General features: G+C 47.4%; 1 protein-coding gene across 1 annotated transcript; it reads right to left on the bottom strand.

The window, feature by feature from the left end:
* Window positions 1–1183: 1183 nt before the first annotated feature.
* LOC8030493 (lissencephaly-1 homolog) lies at window positions 1184–23054 on the bottom strand. Its single transcript, XM_002401435.5, has 12 exons — window positions 22899–23054; window positions 21891–22020; window positions 18888–18966; window positions 17102–17176; window positions 15656–15862; window positions 13307–13403; window positions 11954–12025; window positions 11287–11389; window positions 8920–9016; window positions 8063–8305; window positions 7495–7651; window positions 1184–3137 (listed from the first exon to the last, which is right to left on the bottom strand). The coding sequence occupies exons 2-12, from the start codon at window positions 21926–21928 to the stop codon at window positions 3064–3066; spliced, it is 1242 nt and encodes a 413-aa protein (XP_002401479.3). The 5' UTR covers window positions 21929–22020; window positions 22899–23054; the 3' UTR covers window positions 1184–3063.
* Window positions 23055–23686: the final 632 nt, after the last annotated feature.

Here is a 23686-nt window from a genome sequence, read left to right as displayed (position 1 = left end):
TAATTGATTAAGTATTTTTGTGTTGATAATGCACTCCATTGTTTTGCACACAATTGATATAATAGAGATAGGGCGGTACAAGCGCACAGATTCTACGGAGGCACCGTTTCCTTTGTGCACTGGCTTAACCAAAGCCGATTTCCACTCGAGTGGCAGCGACTCCTTTTCAAGCAATGCAGAGAGCACGTTGTTGAGAATCGGTCAGTTTTTTGTTGCACACACTTTGTAGAACGCCGGGGAGATACCATCCGGCCCCGCTCGGTGGGCCGGGTTCACAACTTGCAGCGCCTCCCAGGCGTCTTCACAAGTTATGTCTAAAGGTGCGAGGGCTCGGAGGGTGAGGGAAGGTCTTGCAGATGGGGATGAGCTAGAAGGTCGTCCTGCTGCGTCCATGCCGACGCAAAATAGGCACTGAAGATGGCCGCAGTCTCTTGCGGCGTTCCAACTGCTTCTTCATTGTTCTCGAACACAGGAGCAGAGGAAGTCGTTTTGTGCCACTTCAAGCAGGAGCAAAACAGTCTTGGATTTCAAACAGTCTTTTCTGCAATCGTCTGTACATAGGCCGTGTAAGACAGTAGCATTTTCTTCTTCAGCTCGCCCTGGACTTGGCGAGAAAGTTTGAGGACGTGCAGATCTCCAGCTTTCAAGTCAAGTGTGCTGTATCAGGCAACGGGTGCGTTTCCAGTTCCAAACACGACTCCAATGTCTCGCAGTGGTATGGCCGTCCGTCGGCGAACATTCTAGTTTGCAGTCAGCGATTTCAATGTCCAGTGCACAGCACATTACCAACACAGGCACGAGCCGGTGAGAGCACCCGACCCTTTCCAGAAAAAAATAGCCCCCTATTACCCCTATTAAGGAATTTTACGGCAAAAATCCAGACTTCTACTTTCTACCCTCGTGTGCTAGTTTTGCTGCGACCCACTAAGTGTGGGTCACAACAAAACTAGTTTAGCAATCTTTGAACTGTTTGTACACTTACATTCTTTTTTTAATTTAGTCATAATTTTAGTAACAAGACCTTAAAAACAAAAGGCTCGTATGGTTTCGTGTCACAAGTTTTTATCCCTCAGATATGACTACGGATACGTTGATATAAGATACCCCAAGCTTATTTTTGGTCAAAAATGATGGAAAGCCAAGCAGCAGACATGCAACCGGAGAAGCCACAAAGCCCAAACACTCCAGTTGCAATTGTTTTTTATTCGGCAATTCTACATCCAGCAAATTTTCCAGCAGAGGACAAGGAACCAGTGACAGTCTGCATTGCGAAAATTGCATGAGATAAATTTTATGCTTTCAACCGGAAGAGAAAAAAAAAAAAAAGCTATTTTGAAAAAGAAAAACAAACATATCTTTACTAAGTAGAATTCTTCGTTTTCGGGTTTTATTTTCACATCCACAACATCAATACCAAAATGGGGAACTTTTTATATTAAAGTTATTGTACCAAATTATTTTTAATTTTTATTTAATATGTTTTAGACTATGCCCTAACGGAAAAGCACGGAAAAGCCCCAACAGGAAAATGGGCAAAACCCATTAAAGACTTTGGGAGCTCTGAACCGCTAAACAAAGACACATGGAGGACAACAGGAACACAACCATAAGAATGAGATAAAACTTGGACCAAATTTTATTTTGTTCCGATGGTTTTGAAAACGGTTGATAAAATAGTCGTTGCCAAAAATAAGACCCGAAAGACGAAGGACCCTATGTATAAGTACTGTACACAAAAGAAAGACCCCCCCCCCCCCCCCCAAAAGAAAAAAAACAGCAAGGAGAAAAAAAAATAGTTTGGCAGCCTCCAATTGGAGGCATCTTTCAAAAACCTATCGCAAGGAGCATTCCTATAAATACCTGTAAATACGGCACACACTCACGCAACTTAAGGTTGGAAAGGACAGACTGTGCAATAACTGCAAAAAAGGAAAAGAAAAAAAAAAAAAGAAGCGGCTACATTAAGGTTTACGGGTTTCGCTACGACTACTATGTGGGACAGTGCTTTCACACGCGGTCTACGGAATAGTTTACCTTTTTTTTTTTTGTGTGTGCAACACACGGGAAAGGTTTCCATCGACGTCGTGAGCGTAGTTTCAGTTCTCTAAAGACGCGCACGTGAGCCGGAGACGGGCGGCCGTCGCCCCGTCCCCCGGAAGAAAATGGAACGAGTACCGCCTAACGAAAAACGTGTGCCCCCCAAAAGAGAACCCCAAAGCGCCTACCTCTGCTAATCGCGACCGACTGCAAGTTTTCCCTGGAAAGTACATATATATATATATATATATATAGCGTATAAATAAAACCCAACTGTTGGCGCAAGAACGCGGTTATTTACAAAGTAAAAAAGTATTATACTAAAATGAAAAGCACACAAATAAAAAAAAAAAGACAAAAACACTCCCTCGAATGCTTTAAACTCGCATCGCGTCGTATGAGGCAAACCGCCAGAGGGATCGTCAAAAAAAAAAAGAAGTTTTCTCCTCTGGATGGAACAGAGGACCCAATGCGGTGACTTCGCTACTAGTGTAATTTCGCAGGTGGTTCGCATCTCGCGGTTTCGGCTCCAGCTCTCACCAACCACCACAGCCTCTCTAGAGACGCCCCGCGTCCCCCAACGAGCGGTTCGCGGCCGCAAAACCCCGAAAAGTGGAGGTTATTCCCGTCCCCAAAGAAAACGCAGACGAGGCGCGGCGCCGGTGACTTGCGTGTTCGTTCGAAGCGCGTGGCCACCAATCGTCCGGCTCTCTCGGCCCGGCGAGGGGTCTTGGAGGAAAACGAAAGGTTGAAGCTCGAAAATTACGGCGACTCCCAAGGGGTCAGGTGAAGCGGAAACCACGAGACAGCACCCACGTCTCGGTGCCTCGATGGGCTCTCTCCACGACGGGTCCGAGCGGCGGGGCCGAGACGTTGCTCGAGCCGAGCCAAGACGGCCGCGGGCACCTTGCAGTCCGTTCTTGAGCCTGGCGGGGGGAGGGGGAGGGGGGGTCGTCGCACGCAGCGTGAAGACGCAGGCAGGGTGGCAAAGGCGGAGGGGGCCCTCCTCGTCGTCTCGGCGTGCGGCTAGCGGCATTCCCACACCTTCACCGTCTGGTCCACGCTGCCCGTCACCACGTAGGGTGCCGTGCGGTGGAAGTCTGCAAAGGCAGACAGGCACGCGGTCGTTCAGAAACGTGTCGACAGATGGCGCGCGATGGGTCGCGTCGAGATTTCGAGACACGCACTTATGAAGTTTGTGGCACGCCCCATTTTCTAAGCTCCCGTTCTCAGCGCACGTCGTGATGGGAGCTCGGCAAAGGATGAGGCTGCAGCTAAGTTTGGATGGAAAGGTGTCACCTGCTAGTATGGTAGGTGTTCTCGGGCAGACAGCATTTCTAGGCTTATTCTCAACCTTATTTGCCCGAATCTCTTTATAAATCACGGCAACTGACTTTCCAGGTGCTCTGGGAGAATGCAGATGTTAAAGAGTGACCTTACATTACTGACTGGCCGATAATTCCGACTTGCTCGATACTTCCAACCTGAAGAAGATACCGTGACTACCCGACAGAAATAGTGCATATTCACGACCAATGTTTTGGACAGCTTGAAATCCGGAAGTTAAATTTTTCTGACTAATTTGTCGCGAGAGATTCGCGAGAAACACCACCAAGATGCCGCCATATTAGATTCTATGTTGGCTGCACATCGATTGGCTTGGTTTGACAGTGCTACTTGAGTACTGCTAAGTCCTACCGCTAGGTGACACTACGCTACGGCTTTGTTTTTTCTCTATCTGCACATCATTATCATTATCATTTTGCTTTGTTCATTCGCCGTTCTGCAGTCGTGGATTCGCACCTTTCATCTCGTCTCGGTGAGGGATGTTTCCGGACTACACTGGCTCGGACATCATAACCCCCCCATCTGTCCTTCCGCCACCGCGAAGTGTCGCTAAGAAGCGCAGAAAGTAACTCGACCAAAACGCTAGAAAAGAAGGCAGCAATTCTCAAGCGAATAGAAAGGCTAGCTTTTTAATCTGCTGAATTTTCACACTGCTCTGTTATTCTGACATTTTTTCCGTCCCTGCAAAGTCCGAAAAATAATCGGCAACTGCATAACGCATGCTCAAAGTACTGAAGAATGGTAATCTGAGATTTATAAGTCAAATACAGCAAAAACCTGTACAGCTGAGCTCAAGTGCAAGCCGTGTCATCACTATAGGTGCCCCAGCAGTGGTACACCTCCACTGGTATACTCGCACTGTGGTATGCTTTCCACAGTGGTATGCACTAGGGGTGTGAGAATATTCAAAACTTCAAATACTTCGCCCAAATTGTGCCTGCTATTAGATTCACTCCACACTTTCACCGTTCAAAGTATCAAGTTCTTCGAATATTCGGAAGCTATGAATAACGCAGAACTTGCTCGTTAGTCTGAATTTGCAGTCTCATTCCCAGTTTGTTTTTGAACTGCGCAGTATTGTTTCAAGCTTGGCAGGCCCAAAAAGCCAACCTAAGTGCCCATTTCTGTTCTTTTTTTTCTTTTGTAAGAAGCACTGGATAGCCATTTGCACGCGGTAGCGCGATTTTTCTTTCACTCGCTGTGATGTCTGGATTGCAGCGAGTGCAGCTGCACGGCGTGATCGTGCGATCTCCGACTCCGTTGTGGCCCTCCGACCCACCTTCGCTTGTGTACTTCCGTTTAGCGTATTTACACGAATGTAGGTCGACCCTTTTTAAAATTTTTGAAAATCTGAAATCTTATAATCGAACCAAAGCATTCCACCGCCGGCAAAAACAAAACAATCGCGATATCATGGACACCTCGGCTTGTTCCGAGTTCAGCCGGCTGTACCCCTAGCATTACACTGTTTTGTGCGCTCATTTTACAAATTAATTATTTTTTATTTTTGCAAATTATTTATTTATTTATTTATTTATTTTTTATTTATTTATTTATTGATACTGCCGGCCGCTAATACGCAGCCAAGGCAGGAGATATACACAATAAAATGCACTTTATATACAATAAAATGCACGTTACGCGGGCGTAACCCGAATGCACGGCGGTGAACAGAGCACGGAGCGCCCGACTCCCGGGGGGTGACGACACTTCTCGTAAGAGCCACTCCGGAGGCCGCTGGAACCGCTGGAACCACTGATCTCTATTGTAGTAGGCTGGATCGCGGACCGCGGCCTCGGCAGCTGGGGCCGAGTGTCGCCACCGGCGGCCATTGATTCACACCAGCCAATGCATGGGGCTCTATGGGAAGAACGAGAAAAAGTGACGTTTTACCCTGTTTCTAAGCTGTTGTCGGCACTAAAACTTTTTGGATGCTTTTCGATAAGCCCGTCAAATAGCTTGCGTACAAACATTAAAACTGACAGCCCTCGCAGTTCTTATAAATAAATATTTTGTGGTCGAGAGTGACTCCACTGTATTGGAGCTCAATGAGGCGAGAGTTACCTAGAGTTACCGCGGAGTCGGTGGCGGTTTCGTTGAGTTCGGTTTAGCAGACGACAACTCGAAGGCTTTGCTACGCGGAATTCGCTCACTCCCGGAAAACCGCCGTCGAGATGGAACTTCTTCGTCATTCATCAACTTCTGGGCTTCCCTAAGGACGGTCTTATTGACGGCAAGTTCCTTTGTTTTCTCCACTACGAGAGCAAGCTTGCCAGCTCAGCCGCAGGTGCTCTGGTACGTTTGATTTTTTTAAATTGGCGACCAAACCTTTGACAAACACTGATTCGATCTCCAAACACCCGACCTAAGGATCGCAGCACACCATAAAATACTCGCCTCTGAGCACAGCGTACATGCTTCAATATTCTTACTTTTGTGTGTTTCTCCCATAGACTTGCGTATATTGCCTGGTGTCAAGCAAAGCCGCCGGTGGCAACACCGACGGGCTCCCGATCCGCGATCCAGCCTACTACAATAGAGATCAGTGGCTAGAACAGACTCACGGCTCGCTCGCTTGGCTCGCTCACCCCGCGGCTTCTCTTCGCAGTTTTTCGCACGATTCACTGTCGCACATCGTTTGATCGAGTACGAGATCATGCTGGTGCGCTAACTATGTTCATTTGTGTTGAAACACGTGATCCGGGCAGTTTAGGTTTTCGGCGCTCGTTTATGGCCATTCTTCACTCAGAAGCAACCAACAACTGCGCTGTTGGACGCAAGTTCGCCCCGTTGGAGTGGGTGATGCCCCAGTGGATCTGCGGTGGCACGGAATCTTAAAGTGTGACGGCAAACGAAGAAGCTTCCGCGGGCCAAAGTCTGGATAGGTGGGGATGCCTTCCGGAGTTGGAGGTCAGGCTTGCAACGTACGCCGCAAACGTGCGCAATCGGTCCCTACCCGTGATGTCCAACATGATCGCCGAGCAAGCGCGGAAGATGCGGTTGATCTTGTCATTTGGGAAGTGCGAGACTTCATTGGACGACGCAGACGACGTGCTTCGAGAACATAGCAGTGATGACGACGGGACTGACATCACCAGTGCAGATGAGTTATAGTCTAGTCGCGGATGGAGTGAGAACGACAGTGAGCAGCTTCAGTTGTCCCCACCTCCAGCGTGAACTGCCTAATTCCAATAACGCTTGGCCATCTCATGCACCTCGCACGTGCATGCGCAGCCAAAGCACGCCAGAAGGTATCGATCGCGTGTTGGAGGCTCGGCTTTCGAAACAGATACTTTGCTGTTCTCACGTGTTTGCAATAAAATGCGCATCTAAAAAAAAAAAAAAAAAAAAAATTTTTTTTTGTTGATGTGTGATGTGGGGGAGTCGACTTACAATCGAGTCGACCTACAATCGTGTAAATACGGTACGTTCACACGGTTGCGTTCGTCCCCGATATAATCTCCAACTCTGTTGTTACTTTTTTTTTTCAATATAGTTAATTTTTTTATAAGTGTTGAAAAAAAAATTCTAGTTGTGTTTTGATTGAGTATTCTCATTTAAGTCACATCAAATAGAAAATATTTTTATTTGAAAATATTCACATTCGAAACTCTTCATATTTGAAACTAATCATATTCTAAAATATTCATATTCGTAACCTTTACTATTTGATTCAATCCACTTCAAAGATTTTGATATTCGTACACCTTTGATACAGTCACATTGGTATACCCTCAGTGGCACGCCCTCACAGCAGTATACCCTTAGCAGTATGCCCTCCATAGTGGTATACACTCACAGAGGTATGCTCTTAGGGCTCACTGTGGCATACCTTCTCAGTTATACGCCCTCACCGTGGCATGCATTTCCTGTAATATGCTTTTGCTGCATAATGCCTTTGCTGTATAAAGCCCTTGCAGTAAAAAGCTCAGAAATATTTCCCCAAGGAGATCACGACTCGTCTTCAGAGTGGAATAGCTTCGGATTAAGGTGCACTTATCGAAATTCCCCGAGCGGAATGCCCTTGGTGCATTCTTCCTGGAAGACGGTGACGCACACTCTCACGGAGCGGCAGTACAAAGGCACAAGAGAGGGCGGGTCAAGACCCACCGAGGGAGGTGCAGAAGTGTGAGTGGGCGTCTAGGGTCTTGCAGCAGCGCTGGTGTGCCAGCTCCCAGACGCGTAGGGTCTTGTCGTCCGACGCACTCAGCAGGTACTTGCCCCCCGGGTGGAACTTCACTCCACGCACCCAGTTGTCGTGCCCAACCTGGGAGGCATGGAAGGGAACGGGTCACCAAACTCTCCAGCCCTTGCTTTGTGCCCAGGTCTTCAGGACAAAAATCAGAGGGGACAAAATCCTTCTCTTTCGTGCTGCACAAACGGTGCTGCCAGTAAACTTCCCGAGTAATGCGTGCACACTGGGGGATGTAGAGGAATCTAAAATTCTGCACGCCGAGCTGCACAAACGGGCCAAGTGGTGGCCCGTAATGTGCCGACCCTCGATAGGATATCTGTCGGCAAAAAGGACACGTGGCCTAGAGCCCTTCCAGCTCCTCGGAGAATGACGAAAAGAAGCTCGAGGCCGCAGTGCAGGGCTCATCAACCGACGTAGTGAAGGTTGCGACCGTCTCTATGCAAAGACCCCCCCCCGCAAAGAACGGTTACTGAGGGCACTGACCAGGGTGAAGAGGGCCAGGCCTGTGCTGACGTCCCAGACCTTGATGGTTTTGTCCCGGGAGCCGGACACGAGGAAGGGGCCCGTACCCTGGGCCCCCCCGGCCCCCGGCCTGCGGTTGCTGTCCCCGGCAGCCCCGCACAGCTGGGCGTGGGCGGGGGCCCAGGCCACGCACTCCACCACGTGGTCGTGCTCGCGCAGCTCCAGCTTGCACTCCTTGGTGCCCACCACCCACACGCGCACCGTCTGCAAGAGTGTGGGCATCGACGCGCACGCTTGTTCAAGCCCAACGCGCATTTTTCTTTCTTAAAACCTTTTCGTTCCAAGTTATGCGCACATTCCAAAATATTAACTGTGAAGGCAACGGGAGCTGTAGATCTCTCGTTTAAAGTAAACCGGACCGCCGTTTTGAGGCACAAAAGCAACTGAAGCTATAATGTGCGAGGTGCTTAACTTATGCTAAAGGGGGTTAAGCTCTCGTCATTATTCAATACAGCACGAAGGTTGTATTAAATATGAGCGTGACCGTATACAAGGAGTAAAATTGGCACTTGTGAACACCTTTTAGGAACTCAAAAACCTGGCTGTGTGGTATAAGAACCCCATTTTCGAACGACACCCTTTGACATAAAGGAATGCATTCTCCATACTGCTGGGAGAGGCATAGCCTGCGGTCGTTACCACGAGCAAAACCGTCCCATTCAGATGACGCCCGAGGCACCGACACCGCACCGGTCGATCGTGCAACCTAGCGGGCCAAACATTCGACGCGGCCACAGGCTGGCCGGGCCTCTCGTACCTCCGGACTCTCGGTTCGAGAGGAGGCACGAGCGCGGCACACCGGGCCAAAGTGAACCCACCTGGTCGTTGGAACAGCTGGCAAGCAGGGAGCCGTCGCTGTTCACCCTCACCATGCGCACCCAGTCTCGGTGGCCCGTGAACGTCCGCACGCAGTACCTGCGAGCAAAGGGGTTAATACAATCATCTAGAGGGATTTCGGATGCGCCTTAGAACGGCGGCGGTCCTGACTAGACCCCATAGCCAGCGACGCATCGATACATGCAAGGAAGCAAATATAAGTCACTCGCAAGGTTTGTACCAGTTTTTTCCGTGCTTTATTTCGGGCAAAAACACCAATGTAGCGCGGCGTATGAAAATAAATTGAGTCGACGAGCGCACAAACAACTTTGACTCGTCGCGGCAAAACAAATGCGCCAAACCTTTCGTCCGCTTTCTTTTCTTGCTTTCCCCTCGCCCTCTTTTTCATTGTTTCCCTCAAGACTACCCGCATCTGCATTTATGATTTGCCAAGCTCCACTCCCGTCCTTACCCCCCACCCACTTCACAGAGACAGGGCTTGTCGTTTGTCCAGACGAAATGCCCTGGGACAAAGGGCGTCCGAGAGTTGCATCTCCCGCCCCCGCTAACACTCGCCCATGGACTCCGTAGCCACCGACAAGAAGAGGACAGGGTCTCTTCAAGTGCCGTACGCCGTTCTTTCGCCGAGAGATCCCGACACGCGTTATTCGAGGCAAGAAGCTCGGGCTGGAGGCAGGACGACCGAAGCACCTCCCTGCCATCCTCATTCCTTCGAGGAGTATATCGCCTTCAAAGAGACATCCGAGTTGACTCCAACAGTGAGTGGCAACTGGATCAGTCGATTCGGCCGTCAAACCAAAGGCCGATTCACACACTTCTCTACGACAGAGTGCCTTAAAAACTTTTCTCTTACGACAAGAGGACACAGTGGCGCTATCTGTCGGGTAGCCGTGGAACGCTCGCCATTTCTGAACGTTTACTACTTTTTTTTTTACAGTCATTCTTTCTTTACCGGCTTCAAGAACTTTTGACAATGTAATGAACGACCGTTTCTCAAAGATAGTATGTTTCATCTCTCAAATACCGCGGAACCTTCACTCTAGTGAAACGCAGTTCCAGGGCCACCTCATGGATGGCGCCGGCGTGCCACCGTGTTTAGGGTGCCTACATGATTGTCTGTCTGAGGGTGAAGACATCCATTGTTGCCCTGAATGTGCCAGCGTGGGACGCTCTCACGCAGTCGGTGCGTGACTTAAGCAGTAAAATGGCGTCTATGCATTAGCCAAAGCTACGCGCTCGAGCTGAGTGACAGCAGATTGCACGCGCTTCAAAATGCATAAAAAAACAATTGGCGGAAAAGTGGCTGAGATGTCACCACTCAAGCAAAAGTGTGTGTGTGTATGAAGGCACTCTAACCGTGTTCTCTCGCAATTGCGAGAACCCCATCGTAAGCAAACGTTAAAGGGATACTACAACGAAATTTCGGCACTTATTTTTTTGGTTCATACATGTTCAAAGGGGCAGTATCACATCAGACACACCAATATCTTGTTAAAAAAGACACAAAAAGAAATTTTAAAACAAATTAAATAATTAGCAAGGAGCACCTCGTGGATGTCGCTAAAGCCTCGTTTGCAATGCCCGTCTAGGAACCATGACAGGTAGTGACGATAGCTGTCTCACCTAGAACTGTACGTGCTTTGAACCTGACGTCATTCCGACAGCTCTATAGCCAGCACAAAAGAAGAAGAGAGGGAGGAACTCGCCACTTAACGGAACTCTCTTTTGTGTGTCCCAGACATCGCTATTCTCCCTCTATAGCTTTGACCTAAATCACGAAATATTGAGCCCGCAAAAAAATAAGTTGTTTACAGTATTTCAAATTTCGTTAAAGTACCCCTTCAAGCGTGCAAACCGACCTTAACGTGCTAGTTGCGATGTCAAACTTTCTGCCACAGACGTCGGCTCGGGATCGTGCGGGAACACTGGCTTCCACTAGAAACGTTCCTATACCAGTCTCTGGCACCAATCATGTGGCGGGACACCCAAAAGAAAAAAGAAAAACACTCGAAGTGCAAGCGAACTACCTAGGTTCATCAAAAAAATAAAATCTAAAATGAAAAAAAAAAAAAAAAGACACGGTGTGAAACGAGGGAAAAAGGGGAACAGACAATGTTGTGTGCAACCCCCCCCTTTTTTTTTAGTTGTCCGTTCCACCATTTGGATCATGCCCGCACAGCAATCTGTGGCTTGGCAAGTCTGAAACTGTCCTAAAAACCAGAGAAACGCTTTACCGGAAGGGTAGGGCACGGCCGAGAGAATTTGGGTGTTCGAGGAACGCCGCGGGGGACCCCAGGGAGCCGTTGGGCACCCAGAAACCCAGGGGAATGCGAGGTCAGTGTACTCACCCGGTGGCCACCTCCCACATTTTGATGCTCTTGTCTCGAGAGCATGACACCACGTGGTCGCCGCTCGGGAGGAAGCACACCGACGACACGTTGTGGTCGTGCCCTGCGTGCGGCGCCAAACAAAAGCGCGGAGGCGGCAATCAACGGAGCGCCTCGCAGGCTCGGGAGTGCTCCCGTCGGTGCCAAAGTCACATCCAAAAAAACCTGACCAACTTTTTGCTTCTTTTTTTGTTGTTGTTTGTTTTGAAAAGGTTGAAGCATTTAACTGGCTTCTCCATCACAGACGTTAAAAATGGCAATTACCGGTGAATCCTCAAAAGGGTAGCGGACGTTTGTTTTAGAGGTATAGCATGCTCGTAGAACGCTTCACGAGACATTCATTGGTCGCGATTTCTAACGAGCGTTGTAAAAACTGTAGCACGACAGAAAGGCATTGAGTCGGATTTCCTCAGAGTGAATATACTCGAGAGGAAAAGAATGTCTGCCAGAATGGGCAAGATTCGAGCATCTGAGAAGAGCCAGACGAAACCTTTTTTTTTTATTCCTTACACTACTACCGCAAGGGCCTAACCGCCGACTCAGACAGATCTTTTACGTCGGCGGTTTCGCGGAAATGGTGAGAATGGAAACTGGGCGGCCAATCTCCGGACGGACCGAGCAAACTCACCATGCATGGTCCTGAGGCATTCGTAGGACTTGAAATCCCACAGCTTGATGGTCATGTCGGCCGAGCAGGAGGCTGCAAGACGGACGGTTCTATCGGACGCCGATCGGGCTCTAGAGTCGCCACGAAGAGTAAACCGACTCTCTCGGCAGAAACAGACCCAGATGTTAAAGGGGGGGTGCAACAATTTTACGATTAAAAGAATTTGTATCTCGTCATTTTTTTATGTTGCTTATCGTGTCCCGGAGGATACAGAAAACACCTCCTTCATTAAAAAATGACGCAATTCCGCTGCATAATTGCAAAGCAAAAGTGTAGCTTTTTTCCCCCACCTGCAGCCGCGAGTGGCAGCCAAAGGAACTACGGCGAAAAGCTTACGTGACCTCGCTCGGCTCTAAGCTGCAGCATAACGCCCGCTAATGCCAGCAGAGAGAGGGAGAGGAAGCGTCCTCCAAGAGAGCACACGGGAACCTACACGGTGCCCTGAATTACCTCACTAGGAGGGGGACCAGGTGCGACCCTGAAGACTGGGAGCGAGTTGAGGGGTGCCAGAAATGCTAATATTTATCTCTTTTTGTACACAACAACTAGGACACGCAGGCAAAATCGATTTACTGTTCTTTACTTTAGAAGTGTCGGAGGGCAACTTCCACAAATGTTTGACCGAAGGCCGGAAATCGTTGCACCCCCCCTTTAAGCGCTTGCGTGATCCAAAAATAAAATAGTAAAAGAAGGCAATGACTATCCTTCCAGTTCTTTCTTTTTTCGAGGAGCCACTCATTGATTTTTTCATGCGCAATATTAATTATAATAAATAAAAAAATCTTGACAAGTGGCTCGGGGAAGAAGAGACACAGTAAGAACCCTGGAACAAGCAGGTACATCTTTCTTTTTTTTTTCTAGACAAACTTTCTAGGACTCATTTTCTCCTCTCTGGTCTCACGACCCCGTGCACCCTAGTGGAAGGCGGCTGCAACTCTTGGTAGGCGGGCAAGGTTTCAGGGTTCTTCGGGAAATCGATACTGTGTCCCAGAAAGGTAGGCGGCGCTTCGGGAGCAAACGGTAAACTGGGACATTACGATGGCTTCCCCTTTCCCCAACTACAAGGGTGGAAAAAAGAAACATAGGGGACAGAGAGGAAGGCACAGTTTCATGGATTCCCCACTCAGAGGTGGAGCGGGAGAGGACGTCAGAAAGGAGAAAGCGAGCGGAAGTGGAAAGCACAAAGTGTACCTCAGAATTTCAAAGGTTGACGTGCAAAGTACCTCCAGCAAGGCTGGATACCTTCCGACAAAAACAAGGCATAAATCCTCTTGGCCAAACCTTTAGAGGACAGCAAAAAGAAAGGCTACTCACCCAAGAACTGGCCAGTGTGGTCAAAGGCTATGTCCTGCACAGAGTCCGTGTGTCCCTTTATCGTCCGTTCGAAGTCTCCCGTCTCGTAGTCCCACACCTGCGTCCAAGGAAGCACCAGGCAGCCCCGTCACTCGGCCCCAGTTCATGGGCTCTGACGGTGCAATTTGACGCTCCAGAGGAAATGCCCAGCCGCCAGAAGGCAACGGGAATATTCACGGAAACAACAAAACCTTTGTGGAAAGGTCACACAAAACCTGAGCAAGAGCAGTTTTGAAATGCAGTTTCCACATAACACAGTGTGTACTGGGCATGAAGTCGGGCACGAATTGATTTCCTTACACAGCTCCTGAAGTAACTTCTAGCGGATAAGCTTCAAGAAATCAATGTACCATTGGGTTCTTTAGGGATTCTCAGTCCCAAAAATATGGTACACATTGAAAAACCAAAAGGGGTTTCTTCTTGCATGCTGACAGTTACGTACCGCAAGCCTGTTACAAAGACAAAGTTTGTAAAGTAGCGGGAGCGGTAAGAGCCGTTCCTAAAAAGGCCCGATAAAATGACAGAATTTTAAAATATTGTTCAAATAAAGTGCAAAATAATGTGCCTCAAAAGAGATAGTTCTAGTCATGTGTGAATAGTGGATTTTGAGTTTAAAGCGAAATCGAAGCAAATAGTGGTTTTGGCCGAATATCTTTTAATCAAATATCGAATAGTTTCTGCAAGCCTCTAACTACCGTTGCACCATGCTTAAACGAAGACCCTGCTGAAATCGTGAATGTTGTTCCCAAGCTTCCACTAGTCCATTTATAAGCTAATTTCAATCTAACTACATTTATGAACAGTAATCTCAGAGTCCAATGCCTTCGGATGGCAAGTATGTGATAGACGTGACATAAAAATAAAACTATAGAGACGTGCAGCGACACCTAATTGAGTGGAGTTACAAATCTTGCTATGCAAATATTCTTTCTTCAATCCAGAATTTGAAAAAAAAAAAGAATCATGAATGCAGGTTGTCAGGGCATCTCTGCCTAACATACACTTTTGCATAACAGACACAGTTTAATATTGAAAATTGTACTGCAATGTAGATATTAACATTCCCAAAGTTTGCTTATTTTTAAGTACACCACGTGCATCATCCCGCTTTGAAAGTGTGTTTTTCTCCCAAGCACGCAATTGCGATATTTAAACTTTTGCAAGCGGTGACTGTGGCGGGTTGCCCTGTTGAGTGCACTTCTTACCGAGCACTGGTGTACTGCAGAGAAGTAACACCCACGAAGCTCGCTTTCACGGGTATTACTTCTCCACAGTGCACCGGTGCTCAATAAGAAGCGCACTCAACGGGCCAAACCCGCTGCGATCAGCAATTAGAAAAATATGAATATCGCACTTCATCTTGAAGCGAATCTCGAATAGTATACTATTCGAAACTACTATACGAAATTTTGAATATTTGCACATTAGATATTTCTAAAATGATCTGTTACAAATGGAATCACTACAAGTGGACTACACAGTACAACACAGTTAACAAAATTTTCTTGCAAAACTAAAAGGCCACCACACAAAACTATGTGTGCCATGGAAACCTAATCTTCCCCTAACCAGACAGATTTCTGTCGAAAATGTTCTCTTTCATGCCATAGAAAGTACTTGTGCGCAATACCATACTGGGACAACAAACCCTGGTGCTCGGCAATAACCTGCACGATTGCGCTGGTTCACAGAGCACCGTTTTCTTAAGTTACGAAGCTTATGCACGTAAGTTGAGATACGACTGCAAGTCACTGGCACACCCGTGCTTCGTATTCTGCGTACCAGTCCACTCCTTTACTGGTTGAAACGCTTCATACAAACATAAATGCGCCAATCACTTCCAGTCGTATCTCGTGGAAGGTGCACGCAAGCTTCGCGACAAAAGAGAGCGGTGCAGCGTGAACCAGTCTTTACGATGCAGAAAAAGCATTGACGCTGCATCCGCAAGAAATGTTTCACGCAGCCCATGCCATCTCTCACGGGCTGCTTTGGCACGACTGGCCAAGCAGTTGTCGGCATGGTTGCCAGCGACCAATTAACGAGCTCCATCTCCACATCCCGGCAGACAATAATCGGCCTGCATTTCTCGACCGATGGCGGAGGAGGCTGACACAAAGTCCCTCGATAAAATCCACGCTTGGCGTTTCTTACAAGCACTACCAACCATTGTTCAAAAACGCAGCAGACACGTTCCACGAGCAAGTGCAAGTGCCACGAGCAAGGGTTGAGCGAGGCAGGAGTCTCGTGCATTGGTGCACTGGACGCTACTTTTGAAACGCACCCGTCGAGAAGTTTTAGGCTGACACCCACCTTGATGGAGGCATCCTCGGAGGCAGACACCACGACGCTGTACACCGGGTGGAAGAGCACCCGGGTGATGGGGGCCCGGTGCCCTAGCAGGGCCGACCGCTCGGGGGGCCGGGGGATCCACTCCATCGGGGAGCGCTTCTCCCGACTTGGGGTGCCCGAAATGTACTCCTTCTCCGCCTCGGCCAGCCGGCCCTCCAAGTCCATCACCTAGGCAGACGCGCCCACACGCCCACGTCAAGACTGCGTATGGATGTTTAATACCCTGGGACACAGCATAATGTTGTGCTAGGCGACGCTGGAAGAAAAACTCAATCCCAAACTGCCTTGCACACCGACACTGCTCTCGTTTGCTTGCTGCTCAGTCAACTATGTTAGGCTTAGGCTACGTCTGCTCCATGCCCGTGGTCTGCTTCGTTTGCCCGATGTCGCGCCTGGCTTTCAATACGATCGGCGCGCCCGAAGAAGTTTCTATGCATACTCACAGTCACGGCACGAAGGAAGGCAACGAACGCAGCATTCTCAGCGTTCGTGCTTGCGGCACCCGATATGTTCACTTTTCAAAGACACGCTACGATGACTCGCTCTAGACGACACTACCAGCACGCTGTTTAAAGCGTGCTGGTAACGTCAGGAGTACTTGGCGTCCCGGTCACATGGGGGGGTGCCACTGATAGACGTGCTGCGCTGCGAAGTTCTACAGAACAAACGCGTGATTAAAAAATTGAAAATGAAAACGATGAGTTTACATTGAGATGAGGAGAAACACAACGAACACAAATGGGCGCAGCACGTCTAGTGAAGTGTGAAGTGAAGTGAAGTGAAGTGAAGTGAAGTGAAGTGAAGGGGGGGGGTGCCACCTCTGGCGGCATCCCCCCCCCTTTACTTTACTAGTTGAGATCTTGGAGAGTGAATTGGGGGATGGGAGGCACCTCCGGCAGCATCTTCCCCCCTTTACTAGTTGCAATCTCAAGGAGTGAAGGGGGGGGTGGGGGGGGGGGGGGGGAGGCTAAGAAATACCTAGGCCACGGCTCAAGCAGGTCGGCGCTCAGGCGGGCTCCAGACGGCCAGTCACACCGCCCATTGGAATATCATTATTTCCGAAAGTACCAACCCAAGTTTTCACCGTGCAGTTTAATTTAATTTAGAATAAAACATATTAGTAATATTTATTAACATAGGAACCCTTCTCAAGAGAAACTCTCGAGACAGTAAACATACTCTTTCTGACAAAAAGGAACGAATCAAGAAACATACAAAACGAAATGCTCGCGTGGTACACATTGTAGGTTTGAAAACAACTCCGCTGAAGTTCAGTATTACGCAGTGTCACTGCGTTGAAACAAAAAAAAAAGCTACTTGCACAGATGTCATAAACGGTTCATGGTAACGAAATATACAGCGGCACGGGCCAGAGTTTTTAGTTTTTCTGTCTTGCCACAGCCTCACCTTCTTCTGCAGCCTGATGACAGAAGTCCACTTCTTCTCGAGCAGGCCTGCATACTTCTTGTCAATATCCCCCGGCTGATTGCAGCAGAGAAAAAACAAAATGGACAGACGCCGCATTACGTATGTGGACAGGGCAGGGCAGGTAGCCGAGCCTCTGATGAACCGCTTCACCACAAATACACTCACAAGAAAGAGACTGCCTCAGTAAGCAAGATAATGCGGGAAAAGTCAACGAAGACAAGCCAACTCAAGTTGGATCCAATGTATGCTAGTGCACATACAACAATGAAATGCATCCAATATTTTTTTTTGTGCTATTATTGAAGTCAGGACAATTACCACCTCTATTCAAGGCTATAGCAGCAGTGACAGATAAAATAATCTAGCTCCATCGAGCAGAATAACTAGCAAGCTTTAGTACCATTGAAACAAAAGCACACAAGCTGAAATATACTACACACAAAAAAAATTATAATACATTTTTTATGCCTGTGTGAACCAGGGTGGCAGAAGCGAACGAAAACAAAACCGAAAAACGAAAATGGAAAATACTTTTGGGTGGAACGAAAGCACAATTGAAATGTTATTTAATATATCGGTCCAGAGTAAAAATGAAAATTTTGTTTTACTAGTTTTCAGTTAAGGGGAAAGTTCAAATAATTCCGTATCTTCTGGTTCTTGAGAGGAACCAGAAGATTCCCTCGAGTGTTTCTTAAGAAAAAAAGAAGCCGAGGCGGCAAGAACCCTCACTTGACAAGTGTGCTAGGCCCACTGGAGATGGCATGCTTGCTCGAAATGCTGGATATGGAGCCACGCGCTCCAATAACCATAAATGTTTTGACATTTTAGGAAGAATAAAGGTAATGGCAATCGGAACTGTGCACTTTAGAGCAAGAAGCCCTTGGCGTACCGTTCACAGGTCAGCATGGACCGGGCATTCTCCGGGCTCAAGTTTATTTTATCGGAACAGAGGTCTCGCATTTCACCGAGTACACCCAATGATGTGCTGCTTCTGAGATCGTGCTCAGTGGCTTGAGCCATTCTTCCTCACGGTGTGCATTACCCAGATGCTTCCATCTTCTATTGTTGCAATAAGAGTACACTTGGTAGAGATTTTCAATTACCTACCTTTCGATAAAAATAAATGTTTCATTTTCATCTTTAATTTTGGTTCTGAATTTACTTTGCACACAAGCACGAACCATTATGGACCATCATTCTTTTTGTTCCAGAGCAAAACCAGAACGGAACTTTTTCTTTTTATAGAACGAAACTAAAACCAGAACGAAAAATATTTTGTTTTGACAATCTGGTGTAAACACCCACATAAACTACTCTACGGAAGTGAGCATAACATCTTCATCCTTCGTGAACAAACAGCTTAATCATTTTAGCTTGGAAGTAAACCAGACAATGAAAAAGATATGTATTTTCAGAATATCAGCATACTATACCCACATTGTCACTATTGCCAGAGTACACACATTATATGCTGTGGAACCAACACTGCAATAGTTCCCCCCCCCCCCCCCCCCCCCCCAAAAAAACACTCACTGACTGACACAAACATGACAAACGAAATGACCTCCACAAATATAAGCACCATAGATGAATCTTTACCAAGCAGTTTGGATCTGCAAGCCGTAAATAAATGAAAAGACACCTCGCTGTTCCCAATGAGTATCAGGTGTGCCATACTCTACTACTTCTACAATCAAGAGCTGCAGAAACAACAAGTATGGCGCATAAGGAAACTCCTCAAGGTGTGCTCTCAAGGTGTACTCACCATGTCTGTCTCTTTCTTAAAAGACTCGAGAGCCTCCATGAAGCCATTGGATGCCAAGTAGTCGGCAATGGCCTTGTTGCTGCGAGTGAAACAAACCACCAATGTCAGCTTGCCTGCTGCGCCACTTAATCACCTTCAACCTCTTGCACCCTTTGAGACACGCTCGGAAGTGTTCCTTGTAAGTAAATTCTACTGAAGACTTACGAGGCATTGTTGTCACAGGCACAAACACACAAATCAACCCTCCAATCCCTTATAAACTGTACGCACCATAGCTTTCGTAAGCGGTGCATGTGCATGGTGTTGACATTAAATCGGTGCACCCTGTTTAATGTGATGTAAACAATTTCATTTTGGCGAGCACCCAACTTTTTTGCAAGATTAATGGTTTAAAACATTTAGCAAAAAACACTACTACATGTACACATCACCTCACAGTACCAAATACACAGCATACTACCCCCAATCACAAAATTTTGTGCCTAAGAAATTTTCGCGAAATTCACACTTCACAAAACTTGCCAAATTTAGAACCAGCGAAAACAGTCGTTCTCGTCCGGTTCTGAACCATAGACCAGAGTTTTATTCTTTAAGGTGCATTACAAGCTCACTGCATGCTCAAGACAGACACAAAAGCTTCTAGATTTAGAAATAAAAACTCGTTCAGACAAATTCTCTACACTGCTTAATGAAAGAGCACCAAAGAAAGCTTGAAATTAAACTGCACGAAATATGAGACTATTTTCTATGAAAAGGGCAACAAAAATAATCCCTTCTCTCTCGTCAAGAAAATTCAAACTGCTCTTAAGTTCAATATACTTCCAAGGATTCCTCTTCATTCCTAATACAATCTCCTATGCAAATGAATAACACTCTCAATCCTCTCCATCTTAAGCGAATGAAGTCGTACGCTAAGGTTGCCATTTGCAAGCATGTCTTAATGAACTGCTCATTAACATCTAAAAGAAAACACTCTCCAAATAATGCACAATTAGCAAGAGTGATTCTTCAAAATTTCTGACGAGTTGTTCGGCGATGAATATTTGCACAAACTGCATGTCTGTTCAGCTCTTCTATGGTGGTTACAGTGACTCTCCATCTCATTAACATTATAGATATAAATATATATATATATTTACACACAAATGAATACATGGTGTATATATCATATGTGAACCTAAGAAGGTGAAGTCACTGAGCCAAATGTCAGAATGCAATTCGCTCGCATGTTGCAATTTCAAACTTGTTCATTGTAAGCAATACTGAAGGGGTGAACATGAAGTGAATATAATAACAACATGTACGTGGAGAAATTCATGTGAAGATGGTCACAATGTAATCACAACTATAAAAGTGAAAAAGAAAAAAAAATTATTAAAAACTTTGTATGGTCAGTAAGTCACAATGTGGCCCTGTAACAGTCCCGCATTACTGCAAACAGCCAGCTGGTTTGTTTGCGGAATACAGTGGCACAAAAAACAACAAACATCCCTCTTAGTCAAACCTAAAAATGAAAAAAGCTGCCATATACCAAAATGAAATGCAAAGAAAAAAAAAATCAAGGTACTGTAAAATTTTGCACTATGTTCAAAGGCTTTGCACAACGACAACCTCGCTTCCTACAAAAGAGAGTACTACGTCGGACACGGAACCTGGCCCCACCACCGCCTTTCAGCCCACGTGGTCAGAACAAGCGTGAGACATAAAACTAAACAAGGACACCGCTACAAAATAGAATCTTGGTCAGAAACAAAGTGCAGTTTCACCCAGAAACTCGGCTAGCAAGCTGGCTGACTGACTGGCTGGCCGGCCAGCCAATGAAAACAACAATGCCAACAGCTCCCGCCATCCCCTAATTTTGTCTTTACTTCTGTCCCTCTCAGGACAGATAAGGCTGCTGGAAGAACGGGGCTTTTTAAAAAAGCATTGTCTCGGCCAACCTTTCCCACGCTTGCAGAGGACAAAAGAAGCGGGCGACGAGATTACACCTCCCAAACTTCGATGATGATGATGGGGGGAGCACACCACCCAAACACAATGGAGGCCAAAATTGAGCCTCATTAAGAAACACTGGGAGAGTAGAGAGAGGGGGGGGGGGGCTGTGTTTATCCTTTCATTTTGGGTCACTCTATGGAAGCCTGGCAAGTAGGCCCCTCGATTTAACGTCGACAAGCACACCAGAAAGTGATTTACGGCCAGTGAGATATATCTTGCTTACTTGGAGCTTTTTTTTTTTTTAGAGAGAGTAAATAAGAACAAGGAGTTCATGCCTATTTGAACTGATCAAAGGCCTAGTGTTTCTACAAAAGAGAGGAATATTAGATAACAAATGTGTGCTTACATGCAGAGGAAGTGCAGTGACCTTAAATGTGGTGAAGTAAAAAAGTAAATAAAATACACTGTGCATGCAACAAATAAGTTGCTTTTGATGAAACTTGTTTAGTTACCTTTTAGTGTATCCACAACCTTTTTCAAATTGTTGCGCTACACATACAGTACAGTACACTTGTTTTGTTTAGTCGAGACCCGACTAAAGCTCGAGCAAGATTTGGATGTCTATAAACCGAAGCTGCAGGACCCTGATACGTTCTTGAAAGACGTCAGAAAACTCCTCGAAACGCGACAGAAAGCAACGAGGCTCGCCCCACATCATCACAAAGCCTGCCCGCAGCAACGATGTCCCAAGCACACGAGGAAAATTTATAGAAATCCACTTTGCAAACGTGAACCCATCCGCTGGCTCTGCTCCAAAGCACACACACGCACAGATACACTGGCATTTCCGCTCACGACCCGACAACCACCCTCCTCCCGATGCTTTTACTTTTTTGAAGACTTTTGAAGTGTCGCGTCAGGGGGACAATCTTCGGAACGCGCTTCGCTTCATTGATCTGTTCCTAGATCCGCTGCCCGATCCGCCTCCGTGCGTGCACCACACCATCGCCCCCGGCGACCGATCGCCACGCGAAGGTGATAATCACCCAAAAAAGAGAAGTGACTTACAGTTCCTCCCTCTGCCTCTGTGACAACACCATTCTCATAGTCCGGGGGCTTTCAGGGGAGGGGAGGGGGGCTGGAGCGGCGTCGCTTCACAGATCGTAGGAGCTGGGCGGTTCAAGGCTGTGGCCTTTACCTTGGCACGGAGGTAAAGGAAAAAAAAAGAATAATAAAGACATCATTGTGGAATTAGAGCAACCCGGGAGACATTGGACTTACCAACATTGTGCACCGCGAGAAAAAAAGATCAAAACAAAAAACATCTTCCACACTGATCAAACGGTCGCGCTCGCTCGCAGTATCGGGTCAGCGCTGCACTCTCTTGACCGTAATTAGGCGTAAAGGCGATTTGACATTGGTGCGAATTCGAGGCACCGCTTTGTCGTCCGTCGTCTCAGTTACGCAAGTGTGGGGCTGTACTCGCGCGACTCCCGTACACTGTCCCCAAACAGCTGCTCTCCGCACAGACGCCAGCGATGGCAGGAGGGGCGAACTCGCCGTATTCCCTCGAGAAAGATGTTTACTCCGACAGCGCGAAAAGGGCCCGCTGTCATGGGGGGAGGGCCGCTTTCCGGCGGTTCGTCGTCGGTCAGGACGACGAAAGGACGACGCCACGAGTGAAACCGAGGACATCACGACCGTTCCTCGAGCGCGCACGAACAAGAAAATCGGATTCCAGTTTGCGTAGGCAGCTACTGGACAGCCCCCCTCAGCAACGGCCTTTAAACTAGCATCGTCGTTCAGTTGGCGCCTCGCGACGCCGAATAGAAACCTGACGCGCGTTTGAGATGACAAGTGACAAACCCGAACCTGGCTAATGGAAAATACCTCCGAATTAAATAAGGTGGAAAAGATGTTCTTTGAATCGAGTCCCATGTCCGAAAAATTAGGCTTAGGACGGACCCGTTCCCATCGAGGAGACCGCACAAACACGAGCCGCGCTCGGAATCGCGCCAATGCCAGTTTTCGGGCTGCGGTCGAGTCGAACCGCGTTGAATTCCGAAATCGACTTACCTGGTGCTGTTCGCTAGTTCATTCATTCCCTAAAAGCAGATTTAAAGAGACAAGCATTCGGTTGTCACCACACTACCCACAATCCCGTGCGCCGGCCCCAGTAGCACAGCGCACTCTCGGAAAACATCGTTTGACAAGAGAAAGAACGAGACTGACGAGATGACAAAAAATCAACGTTGCAAAAAATCAATCGTGAGGGTGAGGGCGTAGAGTGTGCGACCGGCGCGACGGCGGGACGAGGATTTGTTTGTTTACGGTTCAAAGGGCAAATCTATAGCCAACGTTTATACTTTCATCTTGTATATTATATAATCACCAGCACTAGACGCGGTACCGCGGGCCTCCATGGTACGGGCTGTTGCCTTTCTGCGATGCCGCGGCTCTCCTGAGCAAATGAAGATTATTATTATAATTATTAAATGTGTACAGCATTTATTAAACGAAGTGCGTGTCTTTTGTGTCGCCAACTGGCCTCGGCGCTTTCGCCTTTGGTTATCCAGTGCGGCTGCGTTTTGATACCGAAACTAACTGGCTCGTCTCAAAATCGAAATCAGAACTAATAGCGTTGACCTGGTTGCGCGCGTTGCGCGTCGGCTGCGTCGGCCCTTTGAAGAGACTGCATGAATTGATTTCGTAGCGTACAGTGCCAAGATAAACTGCAGATGCACCCGTAGGTGGTGTGTAAGGTATACCAGAATTTAAATAATAATGTAACCTGAGTAAAAATTATGAAAATGAAAACACATTTCTTCTATCTACGGCGTCCGCTTGCAGAAGACATATGTCTG

Source organism: Ixodes scapularis, unplaced genomic scaffold (assembly GCF_016920785.2).
Source record: "Ixodes scapularis isolate PalLabHiFi unplaced genomic scaffold, ASM1692078v2 PGA_scaffold1__304_contigs__length_218370807, whole genome shotgun sequence".
NCBI classification, from domain to species: Eukaryota; Metazoa; Arthropoda; class Arachnida; order Ixodida; family Ixodidae; genus Ixodes; species Ixodes scapularis.
This window is presented reverse-complemented; position numbering and strand designations above follow the sequence as displayed.